The sequence below is a fragment of the Ptychodera flava genome, chromosome 20 (genome assembly GCF_041260155.1).
Source record: "Ptychodera flava strain L36383 chromosome 20, AS_Pfla_20210202, whole genome shotgun sequence".
NCBI lineage: Eukaryota > Metazoa > Hemichordata > Enteropneusta > Ptychoderidae > Ptychodera > Ptychodera flava.
The window spans coordinates 20,226,017-20,246,698 of NC_091947.1; the positions used below are offsets into that span (position 1 = coordinate 20,226,017).

Genomic DNA, 20,682 nt, shown 5'->3' on the forward strand with positions numbered 1-20,682 from the left:
ACAAAGTCATTGATAAGCACATGCACACATTTTTTCAATGTACAAGAAAAGGTTTGTCAATTATCACCATTACAATACTGTATTGTACAACAGTAACATCAAGTGGAGACACTTTTCATCCTAATGAGTCTTCATGCCATAATAATAATATATTCACTCATCATATGTGTCAGCTGTGTTAAACCACTATCCAGGTCGTATTCCAAAGTTGAGCTCCAAACTTTGATAACTTTGATGTTGACATTGATCAAATGCATCGCATTTCATGAAATTTGTGTGGTGCTGATTTTCATTGACTATTAAGTGCCTAGTCTTCATGATGCCATCATAATTTTTTTTGGTCAAAAATTCCTTCGCTACATCTAAATGTTGTCGTCGACTGAGGTACCCATTGAGATGGGTAGGGATGAGCTCACTCCATTACTGCTTTAGATGGAGAGCATACACCCCTACCATACATCATACAACAGCAATAAAATATGGTGTGGATATGTTTGTAAAAATAATCACCACTGATAAGATCATCACACAGATCTTTCAAATGATTTAAACAATTCAAATACACATTAAAAACAACAAGGAGAGTGTTTCAGTTCAGTCCGTCATTGTTCATGTATCATGTTGTAGAAAATGATTAAAATCAATCTTATTCAAAAAAGCACAAAAATTTATGCAACATAGAAGCAAACCAGAATGGAGTAATTTTCGAGGATTTTTTTGAGGTTTTAAATGTTTGAGTGAATTTTTGTGCATTGAACATCTCTGTTCGATGACAGCAATCACTAAAGTCCTAAGAAATTCTCAAGATGAAAATATCTCCTGGATGTCAAAGGATAAGAAAAAGCTGCTGTTGATGTCCTGTCTGATATTAAACTTACATTACAGGTTTGTGAAAATATGTTTGACTTATTTTGATCAAATTCAATTGATTGCTTTGTATTTTTGACACGGCAAAGGCTTGCGAAATAAAAGCAAGGGATAGTAACATTTTTGTTATATTGTACGTTGATGTCAGCTTGAGTGCTGAACTGTTTTTGAATTCTGACGAATCACTTTTTCATATTGTAGACTTCAGTAAACTTAGTGCGTGTGAATGACTGACTGACTGGCTTTTTGCCCATACAGATGAAGAAGACCTCCATTAATCCAACAGTTCATATTCAACAAACAGAGAAATATTTTGCACAAAGAAATATTTTCCTTTCTGGCAGATGCATAAAGTGTAAGCCCATACGACAGAAAGTGCAAACTGGTTTCTGTTTGATGACGAATACAGAATGATTTGACCTTTGACCTCCACAATTCTTACTTGATTACATATGTATCCCATGGTCCCTTGCAGCGGGTGTTTGATGTGTCACATTGTCACATTTTATACAGATCAAACTTGTCACAGTTACTGTACATTGGCTTTGACACAGCAGGTGCAATGATGTTGTCTTCAGGGGAAAAAAATGCCACACGCATAAATACCCCATAGCATTAAGCAATCTGCAAGGACAATTCCCGGCTCGACATGAGATTTGAGTTTAATACTGCTGTGGTCCTCGTGAGGTGATGCCTCTCTCTTGCCATGACCACACTCAGAAGAACCAAAACCATCATAAACGACGATGTATCACAGGGGGACTATGCCCGCTTGTCTTGATGCAGCTACAACGCTGCTCAAAATGTTCTGATTTTCCGCATGTTTATCAGAATGATAATATCCATGACATCGATAATGACCGTTTTCATAATCTCAGTGTTAGTTGCACACGTCACGTGTGGGTACACCGTCTTGTCGTCAGGCTTTCGTGACATGAATTCCTCTTGAATGAAGTCAGTTGCAGATTCAGTATCATTGTCACCTGAAAGATACGAGATTATTTTCATTAACCAGAATGTACAATGTATTTGTTATTCTACAAGCATTAACATGTATTTGATCTACTAACACTGTGCCTAGTACATAAATTCAGCTGGGTCTTACTGTGAAAAATAATTTATTTCAGTTGAGCTAGGTGGCCTTCATATGCATATTTCTGAGAGACTTGGAGGGCACTGGAATATGCGATTTTCTGTGCCGAAAGGGCTTCATAGAAACAATATCATTGCTTCAATCAAATGCATCTGATCAGTGTCAGAGACTTTGCCATACCGGTATTTTACTGCCCATAGTGAGTGTGTTTGCTTTTGTGGGCAATTTGGAGTATCCAATTTTTCTGCTAATGTCTATGGTTACATTGATGCACTCTAGAACATACATGACTCAGTGCCCATAGCAAAATCGTAGTGAGCCTAATAATTCAGAACCTACATCCTGAAGAGTGCATTTTGTGCCCTTTGTGTACTGTACACTGAAAACGGAACTCTGCTGCCCGGGTGAAAAATGCCTGAATACAAATAGTAATTGCAATCTGAAAAATTAATATCACCCACACGACTTTGTTTTCAGTTGAACATCAGCTTATACCGACAATGTTTTTCATTCCCATTATCATTTAGGAGAGACAAAATATGTCTTGTAGCTGTACTTCATAGGACAACAGGAAAAACAATATACAACAACACACAACCTAGGTTGATTGCGCAGCAGTTTTGTTTTTTCTTGGCCAGAGTCCTTTCACAGTCAAACAAGCAGTTTTATGGCATGTGACTCCAATTCAGAGCATATGATGCCAGACGTCAGCTTTCAAAACTATGGACTGCAGGCTCTGGACAAATGATTCTACTACTGCATAAATGAGGATATACCACATTGTGTAATTTGACAAATCTGAATTGAACGCTACTGGCTTTCACCTCCTGAGGGAGAACAAAGTCTACATTGATCTGCAGTGATCGTCCTGCTGATATACCAATGAGTTTCAAAGCAACTGTCTGGTTGAATAACACATTTCCTCAGAGAAAATAAAAAAAAATTACTAGGCTAAACTGAGTTCCACTGTCAACTTACATAATGCTTTATACATGTAGGTTCCATAAAACTCTACTCATTTAATGCCTCCAATTATTTACAAGTCATTGTAAATGACACAGTCCCCACCTGTAATTCAGGTGATTTGATTATACATCTGAAGTCAAAATCATGTAGCACTTAGAATGTATGACTGCTACGTGTAGGTATATTTGGTCATAGTTATCTGGCAAAGCACCTTGTCTTTGTGCCAAATTTGAATGAAATTGGTCTTGGCATATTTGAGTAATGGCTCTGGCCTGACAAAAATTCATTGATAAGTAAAATATCTGTCAGGTGGCCATATCGGATCATATCACACAAACCAATTCGGGTTTAGTCAGAGTATTGATATATGGTCAAATTACAGAAATTCATGAAATATGCAAATGAGCAAATAATCATTACATCACACTTATCAAACTTTCAGTGTAGCCTGCATGATTTATGTGTGACAAACACAATACAGGGGGCTAATGAAATTCAGTGCATTGAATTTTGATACTAAATGCAGAATAATTAGCTAAATACGCAAATGAGCATGAGCCATGTCCAGCAAACTTTTAGCAGAGTAAGATAATAGGTCAGATTTCGTGCCTACACAGTTATATCAAATTTGCTCTGGTAATTCTTGAGATACTGTCAATCGCACAAATTCAGTAATTATGCAACTATCCAATAAATATGCAGACCACACCTACCAAAATCTACTCAGATCTAATTCTTACATGATTATGCTATTTACAAATTTGTATGACATTCTGACCATCAATTTTCAAGTGATGACTTGTAAGTATAAAATCCAACGAAATGGCCACCTGCAGGTGGCCATATTGGATGGGGTGACAAAACAAATTATCAGTATGAGATTCAGTCCAGTCATATCTGAGAAACAGCTCCGGATGGAGAGACAGACGGAACCCAATCCACAAGTCCCTGTTTCAGACTTTATTCAGTGGGGACTAAAAAATAGCATTTTTCAGAAAATTACAAGTGTCAAAACAATTTACATACAGAGAATACCACTCAATTGCTTATTCTAGGCTATTTAGAGTAACTCTCAGTTTTACTGGCTAAACTATTAAGTGTGTAACATTCACAATTTATATATTATAGTATAATGCCATATAGTACAATGATAGCAGATATACTCACCGTCGTACTGAATAAAGCTATCTTTCAATTTGAAGATTTTAAGTTTTTCCACGAACAGGTCGTGTTTGTTAAGGAAGAGTATAAAGTCAGTATTCTTGAGGAATACGTTTCTTGCAATGTCCTTAAAGAGGGCCAGGCTGTCTCTCAAGCAGTTCTGAAAACAGAAGGTATATTATGAAAGGTAAGCATGAGTCTCAGTATTATGTATTGTGCAGTGGATGTACTGATATGACTGACACATGAAATCACAGAGTTTATTATAAAAACTATTTCATCAAAGTATGAAAATCTGCCAGATAAAATGTCTTCTTTTTTCATTTGCCAATTACGGTGATATGCCACAGATTGATGGCAGTTCAGATTACTACAATTTAATGGATGTCCATAAAAACTTTGATTGATTCCGTGACATTATAAATCCTATTTTTTTGAGAGTCGACTTAATAACCAGCATGCCACTTTATATCATAGCAAGCTGGTGTAAAAACCACGTGGAAAAAAATTAGAGCACTGGCAATTGCAATTTCTGGCAACTTTTAACATTTCAACATTGGGGGTTTAGTGTGTGAACACACCAAACTGCACTGAGGATAACCTAATACGAGTTTTATTACGAATAAAAAAGCAACACACAGGAAAGTGTAAGTGCATGCAATAGCATCAAAATTTCTCTATAAAGCTACACAAAACTATGAATCCAAGTAAGTAAAAGATGACTTCCACTACAAAATTGGGAAAGAGAGCCCCTTCAGTCAAGCAAGTGCATGGAGTGAAAGCCAGGAGGAGCTGATTGGCTGAGAGGAATTTGGAGGGAAACAAGTTGACAACTGATAGTTACCAAGGAGTTGGAAGGAAGCAGTGTGGCAATTTCACAAAACACATCTGTGTTAAAAACAAAGGTTACACTTAAACCCTCAATGGGGAAAATTACAGATTTAGTGAAAATTGCCAAGGTATCGGTTTTGGTTGAAGTTGTAGGTGAACAACAACCAGATCACTTGATCATTGTGTGGCCAGTTGGGAGAATGCAGTTGTCACTGCCATTCAGAGAAAACATCAAGAGGCCTGATGTACTTATATCAACCTAGCCTGATGTGTTTAACAGTCGGATCATTCTAAAAGATCCGGAAAACAACCACAGATGAAGGATCTTTTGACTATACATTTTTCCATTTCCATTAAGAAAATCCACAGGTCAACAGAAGCAAAGCACAGTTAACGTTAGCTTTAATGGTTGCCTTTTCAGCATATTAGCAAGATTGCAACAGTGAAAACATTGTGGATGCATTGGTGCTGTCATGGAAACTGCACATATTGGGGGAATTTTTAAGAATGGGCTGTTAGAAGAAAGAAATCTTGTGTGAACTGTACATTGTTCACCTTTCTTACATGGGGTAAAAGCTTTAGAAGTTAATGTAAGATCAACACTGTTGTTGTGCTTGCAGACTATAGTCACAATCCATCACAATCACTCTCAGATAGATAAAATTTTATGACCTGAGGTGCACAACATTAGGTGATAGCATCGAGAAAATGTTCTAAGTCCTGGAGAGAATCGTACATTACCCTGGGAGAAACATATACTAGACTAAGTACACTTCTATAAATTCTGAACTTTTTTCACATAGCCAGTGTAAAAATTTTCATTGAAGTCCACTTCAGGTATTATGGTCTGTTCAGATTTGTTCAATTTTTTCATCTTTTTTTTCAGCGTTTCCAGACAAAATTCTATCCCTAGAGGCCCACTGTGATGATTTCGAGTAGCAAGTTTAATATGAATATTTGCACTTAAAAACAAACAGACAATATTTAAGGAGAAAAACTTGAGTGCAGACACTTCTGACAACCTGTAAAATATTGTAAAATTTAATTGCACTGTTGCCATAAAAACTAAAAAGCTGACACTCACGGGGGTATCCCAAAATAGCAGCCAGCATATATTATCACTGCGACAGATTCATAAACCCGTATCTGATGATGACGCAGCTTCTTGAGAAAAAAATTCATTTGATAACTCTTGCTCTTTAAGCAAATGTCATCTTTTATTGCTTGCGTTAATAACACCGACCATCTCATCCAATATGGACTTAAACAACAAGTAGCGTTCTTGAAAATATGATGCTTGAGATCCCCCTTTTCAACCAATTCTTCTGACTGTATCAACCAAATGTGTGATAATTGAGAATTCAAAAAAGTTGTGGGAGAAATTCCAACTTTACTACCGTATTCCTCTGATTATAAGACCCCACTCGAGTATAAGACCCTCCCCCACTTTTGGAGGATTTTCAAAAATGCTTTACATCTGTGTATAAGACCCCTCCCCAGTTTAGTACAAAAAGCCAACAAATCACAATTCAAAAATTGACGATAGTATGACTTCAACGATCACAAATACAAAGTTGTTGCTGACTGGCCAACTAAAGATTTAGAAGAGCCTGAACGTGGACATTTACAAACGATGGCTGATGTTGCTGATTGCCCATTGACACTTTCACACTTACAACAAGTCATTGACAATGACATAGTCCCCACTTGTAATAGGAGTATTAGTCTTGATGGGGCAAGGAAATGTGGTCATTAAGAAGTATCACTGGAGTGTATGTGTTCAAATCTATGGACACATAGGTCTATGTCATTGTTCCCAATTTGCAACAAGAGGCATGTCTAAGTTATGGTTCTAAATCGGGAAAAAAGATCAGACCTCTAGCTGTATTGGCCAGCCAAGAAATACATATGGGCATAATAAATGAGGTACAAGATGTGACATCTTAAGGTCTATTATTCTATCAAAATTAAAGCGTATAGAACTTGTTGTTACTGAGTTATGCATATATACGCTTAATCAAGGTCAAAGGTCATCAAGGTCACGTGACATTTTGAAAAAAAAATTGTAATGCTAATTAATTCATATATGCCAAAATTCAGACCTCTAGCTCTATTGGCTTGTCCACAATTATATATGTGCATAATTAATAGAGGTAAAGTATGTGCTGTCATAAGGTCTCCCATCCTACTAAATATAAAGGACATATCACTTGTGGTTACTTATTTATTGACATAATCGTATATTTTAGGTAAGAGGTTATCAAGGTCACATGACATTTTGTCAAAAAATTTCTATCCTATAGTCTATCCCTATATACCAATCATACATCTAGCTCTATTGGCTCGCTCAAAATTAGATATGCACATAATTAATGAGGTACAATATGTGGCGTGATAAGGTGTCCCATCATACCAAATATGAAGGGTGTGGCACTTGTGGTTACTGAGTTATGGACAAATATGTATATTTGAGGTCAAAGGTCATTGAGGTCACGTGACGTTTTGTCAAAAAAAAATGTATTGCTAAGTTATCCCTACATACCAAAAATCAGATCTCTAGCTCTATTGGCTCGCTCAAAATTAGATATGCACATAATTAATGAGGTACAATATGTGGCGTCATAAGGTGTCCCATCATACCATATATAAAGGGTGTAGCACTTGTGGTTACTGAGCTATGCACAAATATGTATATTTGCGGTCAAAGGTCATTGAGGTCACGTGACATTTTGTCAAAAAAATTGTATTTGCTAAGTTATCCCTCTATACCAAAAATCAGACCTCTAGCTCTATTTGCTCACTCAAAATTAGATATGCGCATAATTAATGAGGTACAATATGTGGCGTCATAAGGTGTCCAATCATACCAAATATGAAGGGTGTAGCACTTGTGGTTACTGAGTTATGGACAAATATGTATATTTGAGGTCAAAGGTCATTGAGGTCACGTGACGTTTTGTCAAAAAAATTGTATTGCTAAGTTATCCATATATATCAAAAATCAGACCTCTAGCTCTATTGGCTCGCTCAAAATTAGATATGTGCATAATTAATGAGGTACAATATGTGGTGTCATAGGGTGTCCCATCATAACATATATGAAAGGTTTAGGACTTGTGGATACTGAGTTATGGACAAATATGTATATTCGAGGTCAAAGGTCACCAAGGTCACGTGACATTTTGTCAAAGTATCTGAGATATCTGCGTGAACGGATGGACTCATGGATGGACTCACGGATGGACATGACCCAATCTACAAGCCCCCTGGACTTTATCTGTGGGGACTAAAAACTGTGTCACTGCATCCTTTTTGCAATATGAATACGATGAGAAACTAAATTTTTATTTTTCTTGGCCTTATAGATGGGAGTCTATGGACTGCCTTTACATGGGAGTCTATGGACTGCCTTATACAACGGAGTCTATGGACTTCCTTATACATGGGAGTCTATGGACTGCCTTATACATGGGAGTCTATGGACTGCCTTATACATTGGAGTCTATGGACTACCTTATACATGGGAGTCTATGGAGGTGAAAACTAAAAAGTCCTCTAACACGGCCAAATTTGATTGCATTGTGAAACAAATCGACGTGCATCTGTATGAGGTAGGGTACTATCTTTGTACCAAGTTTGAACGAAATCGCTCCAGGCGTCTCTGAGATATCTGCGTGAACGGACGGACACACAGACGGATGGACGGACGGACGCACAGACGCACGGACATGACCAAACCTATAAGTCGCCCCGGACGATGTCCGTGGGGACTAAAAAACCCTATAGGGCAGAACTGAATCCTGTAGGGTGTCAGTAGGGTACCAGTAGGGCAAGGCTTGCCTTGACCTTGAGGTCGTTTGGCCTTTGTTTGAGCCTATTGAAGAGCTGTAATTGAGATACTATTTGTTAGGCAGGGTGTGTAAGCATGAGCATAGTATTGTAAATTATCTAGTGGTTAAAATTTCCTTTAAGACTTAAAAAAATCATTAGAGATGCTAAAATGATGTGACATTGACATTTGTTAACTGAAACAGAAGGCAAAACTAAATGAGTAAATGTTATCCTTGTACTTTTCTTTCTCTATCATTCCGTTGTTAACCTTCTGCGGCCCCTGCTCAATATAATAGAATGGTCCACAGTGATTGCCATATTGCTTTGCTGCATGCTGCAGGCTGATCCACGATGTACGTGTTAACATTTCATGCACGGGTTTACTGCTTGTAGCTAAAAGTTTTTCACCTTGGATCATGAATTCTTACCGTTGACTACCATGAATTTCATTGCCATATCATTATTTTACTCGACACAGACCTTAGATTGAAAGAAAGGTTGATTATTTTTACATGCAGCAAATGCATGTATTGTATATACCATGAGTTAACTGCATGATGCCAATCCGGTGAATACATGATTGACTTTCTGTTTTGAATTGTCTCTGTCTTTCAATTCAAGAATTGTTTCAAAGTTTTATTTCACCAGACGAGTCATTTGATCAGACAGGTATTGTTTGAGCAGTTGAAATTTTAAAAGCGATTAAAAAACAACATGTCAGTTAGGTATCGCTGGATTGCTGTGTTTTATCTTTGAAGGAACGGTTGCCATTTACCGGTACATGTATTTTCGACTTTGTGTATTTTCAAGAATAATTTGTCAGATGTTGCTTATATAAGTAAGCTTTAGTACGTTCTGCCAGAAAATGTGTGAAAGCCTCGAGTAATGCTGAATTGACATGAATAAATTGGCATAAATTAGCAGTGTTAGTTCAAAACACGGGATGGCTTGATTATAAGACCCCCCTGATAATTGCAAACATTTCATGTTGCTGACCCCGGGTCTTAGAATCGGAGGAATACGGTAGTTCTTTGGGCATGGTCAGGTGGTGATTTATGTATAACTTAGGAAAAACGTGACACCTGTTTTGGACACTTTCGGAAACACAAAAGTGTCCATTTACGATCAGGTGGTGACCATAATGTGCAAACTTCTATTCATCAATTTGCAACAGTCTGTGTGAAATACATGTATCTACCTTCATAGAAAGTCTAGCGTCTTGACTAGAGTCTGAATCACATAAGACACAACTTTTTGGCAAAATGAGCATCGTTGGGTGTACGAAAGAACAGCTCTCTGTAAATTTAAATGTCACAGTATACCAGTATTACATCAAACAACATTGATTTTACATCACGTAACAATCCAACAAACCTTCAATGCCCTATCATATTTTCATTTTTCTGTTTTTTCCCGTACCTTTCATTGACTGAGGTATGAACCCAGCAATAACTGGATACAAGTAGTACATGACAGCTAGGAAAGAACTGACAAATGGGAGCTGGGATCGAGGCAGTAAATGGGATGGATACACAAATCTCTGCATTGTACAATAGTGGAATAATATATGAAGCATTTAGGTACAATCAGCTGTACTCACTGTAGTGTTGTCATCATAGTCGTCGACTAATTCATTGAAACCGCTCAGGGATGTAAAGAAGATCAGAGCGGTCACACTGTCAAAACAGTGAATCCATTTTTTACGGTGACTCTTCTGTCCAGCCACGTCGATAACTCTGAAAGAAATCAAAACATTACATTTTTTAGAGTATAATTAGCATTACTTTTGGTGAATATACACCATTTTACAATGTGTACCTATTCAAACCGGAGATGACTGAGAGTCACCCCTATTTTTGATTTTACACATGGTACGTCCCTACCATTCCTGGAGACAATTTGAATTGCATAAAAATGTATACTACAGCTCACAGAGTTGAAGAAATTGTCATAAAAAAAATGGAAAACATTCAATCTTTGTAGGAAATATGATGTGAATGTTTAATGAATCTGCTGTGTGCTCCTTTGATAACTACAATACATAATATATCTCCTTTCTATCATAAACACAGTGTAACTAGATCTTTGTGCGCCCCTGAATGGGTGGTTACAATAGTACCGGTACGACCCAATTTCACAACGATATCTACTTCCCATCTGTCAGCTTTCAAAACAAGCCTGTGAAATTTGAGGACAAATTCTTGAGAAAGTGATTCAGTTGAGCAAGCACACTGATAATCATGTTGATCCTTTGTACAATATTTGCTGAACAAAGTACACGTAGAACAAAGCCCTTCCAAAATTCCAGTCAATCACCTAACAATTGACATGCTAATTCTGACACACATCTCTTTCCTTTGCTGATGAGGTTATTGATATTAGGTGTATTTTGTTTAAGTCTTAATTTCATAGAGTATCAATCACGTTTTTTGATAAATCAGCAATTGATTCGTTTTTCTGACATCACAACTTTTACTCACAAGATAATTTAGAAATACTTGAGCGAATCTGTGCTACTTTACTATCTGACCACACTGAAACTAAGTTACTATGCAACGGTTTTTCATAGTATTGCACTCAACTAAAAACTAGTGCCACTGGCACTGCAGCTCATAAGATCCAATCTTTTATGTGACATATTTTTGCAGTGCTTTTAACACATTGTCAATAAAAAAGATTTTTCATTGAGGAATATGGCATAGCTGAAAAAACACTGGATCCAATTCCGTTTGGTATTAAACTGCCATTCTTAGGGGGCTTTTGATATGATTAACTGATGCATGCCCCCCTTAGCATTGTAATACTTCGCTGCCAGGGACAGTGACTATCCAGTAGGATCAAGTATTATTCAATCTCGTCTGGAAAATTATTGATTTTAGTCACTGATTTTTATCTGAAGGAGTAACAGGTTTCTTCCCTGATGTATGCATATTTGTTTTCCAGTGAACCCACATGTGTTTAGGGATTTGAAACTTATCCACGTGGCACATCAAACAACTTTATGAGTGACATTGCTGTTTTAGATGACATGTATTTCAAAAAAGTGTTGTTTCAAATTTTGATATCAATATAAACAAACAAAGAGATCAATCATGATGAGCTCTTAATTACTCACCTGTATGTCACATCGTCTATTCTAAAAATATTTTCAACGACGCCAACAGTTGGTGTCCTGATGTACAGAATGTCTTGTAAGGTGGGTAAATAACCAGGAGCCGAGACACGGTGTAAATCATCAAGGAAACTGGAAAATCACAGATACAAAGAAATGCACATTACAACCCTCTCATCATTCAAATTTGGTTAAACTCCAGTGCTTTCTCCAGGTTTTTTGCACAAGTGGGGAATGTCCCCTTCTCCTTAAAAAAATGCAGGAATGTGGTTCTGATTGAGGGGGAACCATAGCAAATTATGCAAAATAATCTATGCTAATTAAGGTTTATCAAGGTATTTACATAATGAGATTTAAGTGGATGTATATACCATTATATACCAATATATTAGAAGCTTACACTGATCATTCACACATTATCCATATTTAATAGTTCAGGCACAGTTTTGGAGGCAAAGTCTGTAATGTTACATCATGGGCACTAATCATGGTACGGAATTATCGAATGCCACCATCAATCAATATCTCAAGATCTCATTGCAGGGTATGATATTGCATGATGCATTTTTGATAATGTTTCGACAACTAAAAACTCAATAAAGTTACCTTGGGGTTACTGTCATGGGCCTGCAGTTGGTGCCCGGTAACAGATTGCCTAATGTGCGGTGGGATCCTGTAAAGGATCCAATATCGCCTTTCCATGCGCTATGACTTTTTTGATGATGAATGTTTGGATGTTTGGATGGTCTTGGAAATATTGATAATATGCAAGCATATGTACCCTTAAAGCCACAATACACATGGAACGTAAAAGAATAGGTAAACTATATGCCATTTTGAAATTTGAAATAGTATAAAATCACATGGTCTACTGCCCTTGCTAGTTTGCCTGCACACCTTGCTGTGATATTTCAATGTTGATGGACAAACAGACACACAAAGATACATCAGCTTGACAACTGAATGTTTCAAGGAGCTGAAAGTTAGATCTATAGTTAAAGTAGCAGGTAAGAAGAGCAACAGAAAGAGTCACCATGGTAACAGTTACCTTGGTAACTGGCACCTGCAGCTAGAGTTACTCTGTTCAGTAGAGAGATATCCAGAAACAATAACATTATTAGCTTCTCATTCTTTGAATCAAGGGCAGAATGATTCAAAAGCTGACATTAACTTTATTTAACAGATTACTAGATCTTTGAAGTGCCGAAAGAGCTTTAGATGGAACATCCTGTCCAGAGACTGAAGAGGTTTTATCTCCAGAATTCAAACTCCATTTTAGGGCTTTGAGGGATTTAGCATGCAAAATGCAAGAAGGATGGAGGCTTTTTATGAATTCTTAAAGCTTCAGAGGAAATTCATTATTTAGCTTTTGATCATGGAGGATTTAAATAGAAAAATCAAGAACTTGCAAATAGTCTCTACAAAATGTATATTATTAAACATTTCCCCGCAACTTGTATGTCAAACATTATGACTGTGATTCAGCTATACATGTACGTCAGAATATTCTATGAATATGAAATCTGTGTTTTGATGATACATGTATAGTTATTAACAAATTGAAGAACATACATTCAACAATTTCCAAGTAACTACATTCATGAAAAATATGAAATCCTTGTTCTAGCTCTCTGTTCTGTTGGTTTAACCATTGTTGGTTTACACATGTACCGGTATGCCTGAATATTCTTGTGTCAATGCCTGTACTCATGCATGGATAAACATGTGCAAGAATAAATTTTAATTCTGTCTTAACTTCATCTCATCACAACTATTTTAATAGCATCTAAAAGTAAATTGCTCAATGTTTTGTGACAAATTCTGATGGATCTAACCCTACATGTTTTATAATCATGGGTGACCAAGCATCAATGGTACAGTCATGACTAGGTTACCAAGACTTAGAGTATCAGCAGGAAAAAGCCAAGGTTGGTTGAGACAAAAGTATGACTTGGGGTGCAGCACGTACAATTGGAGGATGATGGCTTTGTGACTAGAACATGATGACGTACATCGATACATATACCCTACAGAAAGGTACTTCACCGTTATTTAATATATATTAATACTCATTCCTTATCCTGCATCAATGGATTCTCATTCTGTAATATATACTTTCTACCTGCTGTATGACGCAAATAACCTTGGAAGTAAAAATATTATGGAGAAATTTTTCTCCATTCCTGGAGAAATTTTTCTTGCAATAGCCTTACAATACAGCCACAGAATAATTTGAAATGCCTACGTTACACTGTACAGTGAGAGCTAGCTGTGATATTTGTATTAAGTCCTGGAAATTAAATTTCAACAGCAGTAGTCTGAAACTCTTACACTGTCTGCATCGATCGGCACGTCTGCTCAATTCCTGCTGTGACTTAACAATTATCATTGTTGTGTCTAGACGTAATGGAGAATTTAAATAAACTGGAGTTGTGTGACTAATAGCAATGAAAAAAGGTCAAGAGGACATTTGTCTGGTGTGCACCAGTATGAATGTCTACAAGACTTGCAAGGGGTGCTGATTTGGTGCAAACTATGTCCAGAATCCACAGGCTCCAAATTTCATGAAACATGGCACAGACATTGAAAATGATAACAGTGATCTAAATTCTTTGAAAGAATAAATAAAACCTAAATGATAGAGGATATCAAGCCTGTTATCAGTAATGCATACTAGATTTATCGGTGACAACTTAAATTCTCCTTCATTCTGTGATGAAATAATGTGTTATTGTTTCATTATTCTGAGATGTGCATGTCAACCTTGATGACTTGACGTCTGTAATTCTGTGATGATATTTCTTTCATATTCTGTGACACAATGACCTTTTTTATTGTGATGGTATATTCTGAGATGCAATGACTCATAATTCTGTTATGACATGATATTTCTTTCATATCCTGTGATGCAATGACTCATTTTATTCTGTGATGATATATTTTTTTCATATTCTGTGATGCAATGACTCATTTTATTCTGTGATGATATGATATTTCTTTCATATCCTGTGATGCAATGACTCATTTTATTCTGTTATGACATGATATTTCTTTCATATGATGCAATGACTCATTTTATTCTGTGATGATATGATACTTCTTTCATATCCTGTGATGCAATGACTCATTTTATTCTGTGATGATATGATATGTCTTTCATATCCTGTGATGCAATGACTCATTTTATTCTGTGATGATATATTTTTTTTCATATCCTGTGATGCAATGACTCATTTTATTCTGTGATGATATGATATTTCTTTCATATCCTGTGATGCAATGACTCATTTTATTCTGTGATGACATGATATTTCTTTCATATTCTGTGATGCAATGACTCATTTTATTCTGTGATGACATGATATTTCTTTCATATTCTGTGATGCAATGACTCATTTTATTCTGTGATGACATGATATTTCTTTCATATTCTGTGATGCAATGACTCATTTTATTCTGTGATGACATGATATTTCTTTCATATGATGCAATGACTCATTTTATTCTGTGATGACATGATATTTCTTTCATATTCTGTGATGCAATGACTCATTTTATTCTGTGATGACATGATATTTCTTTCATATGATGCAATGACTCATTTTATTCTGTGATGACATGATATTTCTTTCATATTCTGTGATGCAATGACTCATTTTATTCTGTGATGACATGATATTTCTTTCATATGATGCAATGACTCATTTTATTCTGTGATGACATGATATTTCTTTCAGATCCTGTGATGCAATGACTCATTTTATTCTGTGATGATATATTTCTTTCATATTCTGTGGTGCAATGATTCATTTTATTGTGATGATATATCTGTCTTCTATATTCTGAGATGCAATGACTGTTATTCTGTGGTGATATGATATTTCTTTCATATTCTATCATGCATTGACTAATTTCATTCTGTGATGACGTATGACTCCTTTGACCCTGTGATGACATGCCTGTTCTTTTTTTATATTCTTTTGGAGGCTGCAGTGATCTGTTTTCAGCATGCAATTCTGTACAAAAACTATCCAGGTTTTTCTGTCTTCTTAAAATCTCTGTCCACTTAAATGTAGAAGCCAATATCAATTTGAACTTTGTTTTTATTTCTTAACACACATGAAAAGGGGCTCGTTTGAATAGCGACAAATTATGACTATAATGTCTGTTGATCTAAATACAAGAAATGCAAAACAAAACCCACAAAGCGAAAAAACAAATAAACATTCCAAAATACCAGAAAGCTGCAATTGTATACTGTTCAATCCATTGAAAATGTTTAAAAATTTACATTATCATAGGAAAAGATGCATGAAAATACAAAAACTCCTAATGCCAGAATTATGAGTGTGACAGGCCCTTAGCGAAAAATAAATATTTTATTTGACATATCTAATGCATTTCATGAATACAACATGATCAAATGTTTTTCTGACTTTTGAGTTAAATAAGATAACCAGTATTATTCAAAATGAAAAGTGAAGGCATCTTATAAATACTGAAAATATTGAAAGTGTAAAGCAATCAAATTTTGATCACACCCTTCATGAATTTTTATGGTTTTTTAGTTCAAATCTTAATGTACGATGCATTTTACTCTTCTCATTGAATCAAAATTTGGAAACGATATTGACGTGTGATATCACTCTACATGAGCTGCATGATCCAGTATGAGAGCTGAAGTTATCACAAATATTTCCAGGCGAGAGGATTAAATTTTACTTGAAGAAATATGTGTAGTACAAATAAAATCATCCTCTCGTTGATCAAACTTGTCACATATTGCTTGGTGTTTGTGTATCTAAATCACGATATGCCATAGGGGATAGAAAATTGATGGCCCATGAAAAAACTTTTAGAGGATGGAAATATTGATGATTTCAGGTGATACACTTTTATAAAGTAATGTCATTTGAGCTGAGAAGTATGAGCGCATCCCGCTTCACAGCTTACACCTGGAATACATCAATCTACAAGTCAAAACAGGTTACATACTCCAGGCAGTTTGTCATCAATATTTGAGATCATGTTTAGGAATATACCATACTCTTTTACTGATTCAGTAATCTGCAATGGAGGAGACTGTGTCACTGATTTGTGGACACTGCATGCTTTAAAGGGGCAGTCCTAAATCCCTGGTTCTCGCATTGGTGGCTGTTGACACTGATTATTCATGTGATTTTACTCCTTTGCTCTCCTTGAAAGTACATGTGCACTGCAGTTTCGTTGATTTGCTCAGACAGCAAGCTGATAAAACACCAGTGCCCCTTTAACATTTACAATTATACACAGATGCAGTTATGGGTATTGCAAATATGTGCAGGATGTACAAAGTGAAAAACGTTTGACAATCAATAGTGTACCTGAAATTTAGGAAACCTGAAAGTTGAACAGCGGTGGCAATTATTTGCCCACATATTACACTCAGTGTGTTTGTATGTGTTTGCATAATCTCATTACTATTTCATCCTGTTGTAGCAAATAATTGAACAGACAGGTTTGGCCCAGAGGCAGGTCTAGCTAGATGAGTGCCTGTTTCCTATTGGACTCAATTTTAAGCTGCTTTAACTGAATGCGCTTTGGTTTGACCTGCGGCGCCTTTGATTCGGTTCAGGTAACAGGAGCTTTAGCATTGAAAATCGAGGGTAGTTTATCCATTTTCTTGTACCAGCTGGACTGGAAAGAGGCTAAAGGTCTGGTGTATAGTGCATACGTAGTCTTCTGTACTTCAACTGGCTGCCGGGCACAGAGATTCACAGTAGCTTTGCTACTCAAATAATAGAGCCAGATGTATTAAATATAGACTTCCTGACATCAGAGCTCCACCTTTATCATTTTGTAACATTATCTCCCGTAGCCTAGAAACCTATATTCCTTTGAGGAAAGCTCTTACCTTTTAAGACGCAACCTGTCCTACATGTATTTCACATCACTATATGTTGACAACTTGAGATTGAGTGAAGAATAACTTACAGACTCAGAGTTCTCCACTGTTCTTTGCATGTTCTATCACTGTTCCATATAGCTGAGTTTCAATCACAAAGTTTTCCGTGTTTGTTCTTTGCCAAAATGAAAGTGATACCCTGTATGTTTCTTTCTCTTTGAATACAGATAAATTTCAGAAAATCTGACTTCAATGCAATACTCTGTCCTGCTTTTGAAAGCAGACATATTCTATGATAAATAACTGTGACTTAAGTTTCTCACCTTTAAATGGAAAACTGTCTGACACAAGATTATCCATCATTATAAACTCTATGTATGCTATCGCGAAGTCGCATACGTTGAACTTTTACTCCAAATTTTTTTATAAGAAGACATTTTACCATGTCCTCACCACAGCTAGGATATTCTTGTGCCAACTGATGTACATGCAAATCAAGATCCTCAACACCTTATAGATCATCTCAACATGTATGATAGAGAAGTATGATATCAATTGTGCTTGTAGATTTGTATACTATATATAGATATTCCACTGGTTACTGCTGATCAATGACTTGATTCAGGGAAATTGTCAGTTTACATTTGAGTTTTCACCATGCACCTGGTACGCTGTACATGCAGTTTTCATTGTGAAATTATGATCTAGACTTTATAATCTGAGTGGTATTATTTTTCATTCTTGGATGTGTATTCCCAAAATTCTGATAAAAAGGATTTTAGGTAAAAATAATTATTTCTATATATCAATAAAACTGTGATGACATATGAAACTAGCGAAATTCTCACCTCATGGAGAAATTTTTCAAGCATTTTAGGGGAACATTGATCATAAAAGCTGATGCACGAGAAAAATAATTTATTCATTTTAGTACCCCAAAACAAAACAAAGAACTCCTTACAGCAAAAGTATAGTTTCAGAACAGTCAAAACAAATTCCTAATTGTGATTTTGTTGCATGCAAAATGAATTCAGGTCTGACTGACCTGTTCCCCTACATGAAGAAATTATGTTTCTCAGCTTTTAGGATCAACTGTAGTCCCTTACTGAAATTTTTCATGAATGAATTAAAGTACCTGGCTTGAACAATAAGATGTAACTCAAATTCATGCATGCCTCTTTCAGGGAATTTGTGCTTTCCTTATAGTGCCAGGATAGTGGCCATAGACATGACATAAATTTGTCCGAAAATACTAACAGAAATTAGTATCTTCTAAGAAAGAGAATATCCAACAAAAGCTAGTGTATAGCATTATAACTTGGTCGATGCCTATCCACTTTAGTAGCTTAGTTTCACTCTGAAAGTGTACCGAAAATCTTATACTTGAAGTGTGACATAACTGTATATATTTACAAGCTGCATTTGAAGAGAATTTTTTCAAATATGCAAATGAAATGATAATGACTCATTATCTATGCTGAATATTCATAGATCATGCAGCAAAACACAGTTTCAAACAATAGCTATGTGTAACTGTCTCTATATGTCGGCTGTAAAATGAATATCTTCTTTTCTGCTATGCAGGTGTTTTACTTTGTCTCTGCCTGGCAGTGCAGCTCAAGAGATCTATGAATGTACAAAGAACGTTGAAGCACACCACTTCACTTATCCTTTGATATTACCGCTACAAGGAAAGTCAATCTCTGAATATGATCATAGGCTGTATAAGGAGTGTGACAAACTATCACAAAGCTTTATACCGATATCTTTCATTGCTTGAAAACATGTTTATTGCCAAGATTTTTCCCACTTTGTATTCATGACAGACAATGGCTTCCCTCTTGGGCAAAAATCACTTTTTGTGAAATGTGAGTGAGTTTGAAGTACAGGATTTCACTTACAGCATTATAAGAGTAAATTCTTTGTAATTCGTTTGATGTTGTATTGCAAACTTTTTTAATATTTAAAATTCAATCACACTCAAGTTACCATGGCAACGTTTCTTCTCTACAGCTATGAAGAGAACACATTTGTATTTTGAGGAATAATAACATGGATGGTGCCTCAAATGTCCTAAATGTCAAGTTTTTGAACAACTTTGTTTGCAATGTATAGGATTGTTAGACTTTCAAATTTGGTCAAGGGAAAGTTTTACACCAATGCTTCACTGGTATGACCTTGTAGGCTTGTAATATCTTCAGAACACATATTCATGCAAGGTCAGATGCTTTTACAATTTTTTTTACATTATCTGATAAAATCTTGTCATGTATGCCTCAAGATCTATTTATTGAAGGCAAAATACTAGTTTTAAATGTTAACAAGATTGTAATTCAGGGGCAGTGCTGGGAGACATAACTGCATAAAAGGACATTCAATAAGAGTTAATCAAATTCAAGGTTCGGCCATGCACTGCAAGAGGCGAGGTACATGGATATTTCAATATTGATAGAGAATCTGAAACAATGCTCATTTGCATAAAATGTTCATACTGAAACAATGCTCATTTGCATAAAATGTTCATACTGAAACAATGCTCATTTGCATAAAATGTCCATATTGAAACAATGCTCATTTGCATAAAATGTCCACACTGAAACAATGCTCATTAATGTAGTCTGCATAAATAATACTATTTAAATCCACCTTACATTTTGTACTAAGAGGTTTCAGCAGCTCAGCAAATAACTGTCTTTCTAGACAGCAATTGTAATTTTGTGACGTTTTGCCGGCAGACTTGTGCAGTGTATGTCTAGTGATAGCTTTTTTATCATTTAATATGTTGAAATATTGAAATATTTGGTATCCAGCTACATTTATAGCCAACACAAGCAGTGTTTTTGCTATGGTTGGGGAACATCGGTAAATGATTTGGATACCCAGGTAACATTTCTGCTGTCCCCTAATCTGATTGCATTGATATACCAAGGGGAACCC

General features: G+C 35.9%; 1 protein-coding gene across 2 annotated transcripts in view; it reads right to left on the minus strand.

The window, feature by feature from the left end:
* Positions 1–531: 531 nt before the first annotated feature.
* LOC139120274 (guanine nucleotide-binding protein subunit alpha-14-like) overlaps positions 532–20,682 on the minus strand; it is a 128,927-nt gene continuing 108,776 nt past the window's right edge. For both annotated transcript variants that reach the window (XM_070684556.1, XM_070684557.1), the window contains exons 6-9: positions 11,865–11,993; positions 10,350–10,485; positions 4,094–4,247; positions 532–1,850 (exon numbers count right to left, since the gene is read on the minus strand). In XM_070684556.1, the coding sequence (XP_070540657.1) occupies positions 1,666–1,850; positions 4,094–4,247; positions 10,350–10,485; positions 11,865–11,993 (604 nt within the window). In that variant the 3' untranslated portion in view covers positions 532–1,665. The remainder of the gene's footprint in view (positions 1,851–4,093; positions 4,248–10,349; positions 10,486–11,864; positions 11,994–20,682) is intronic.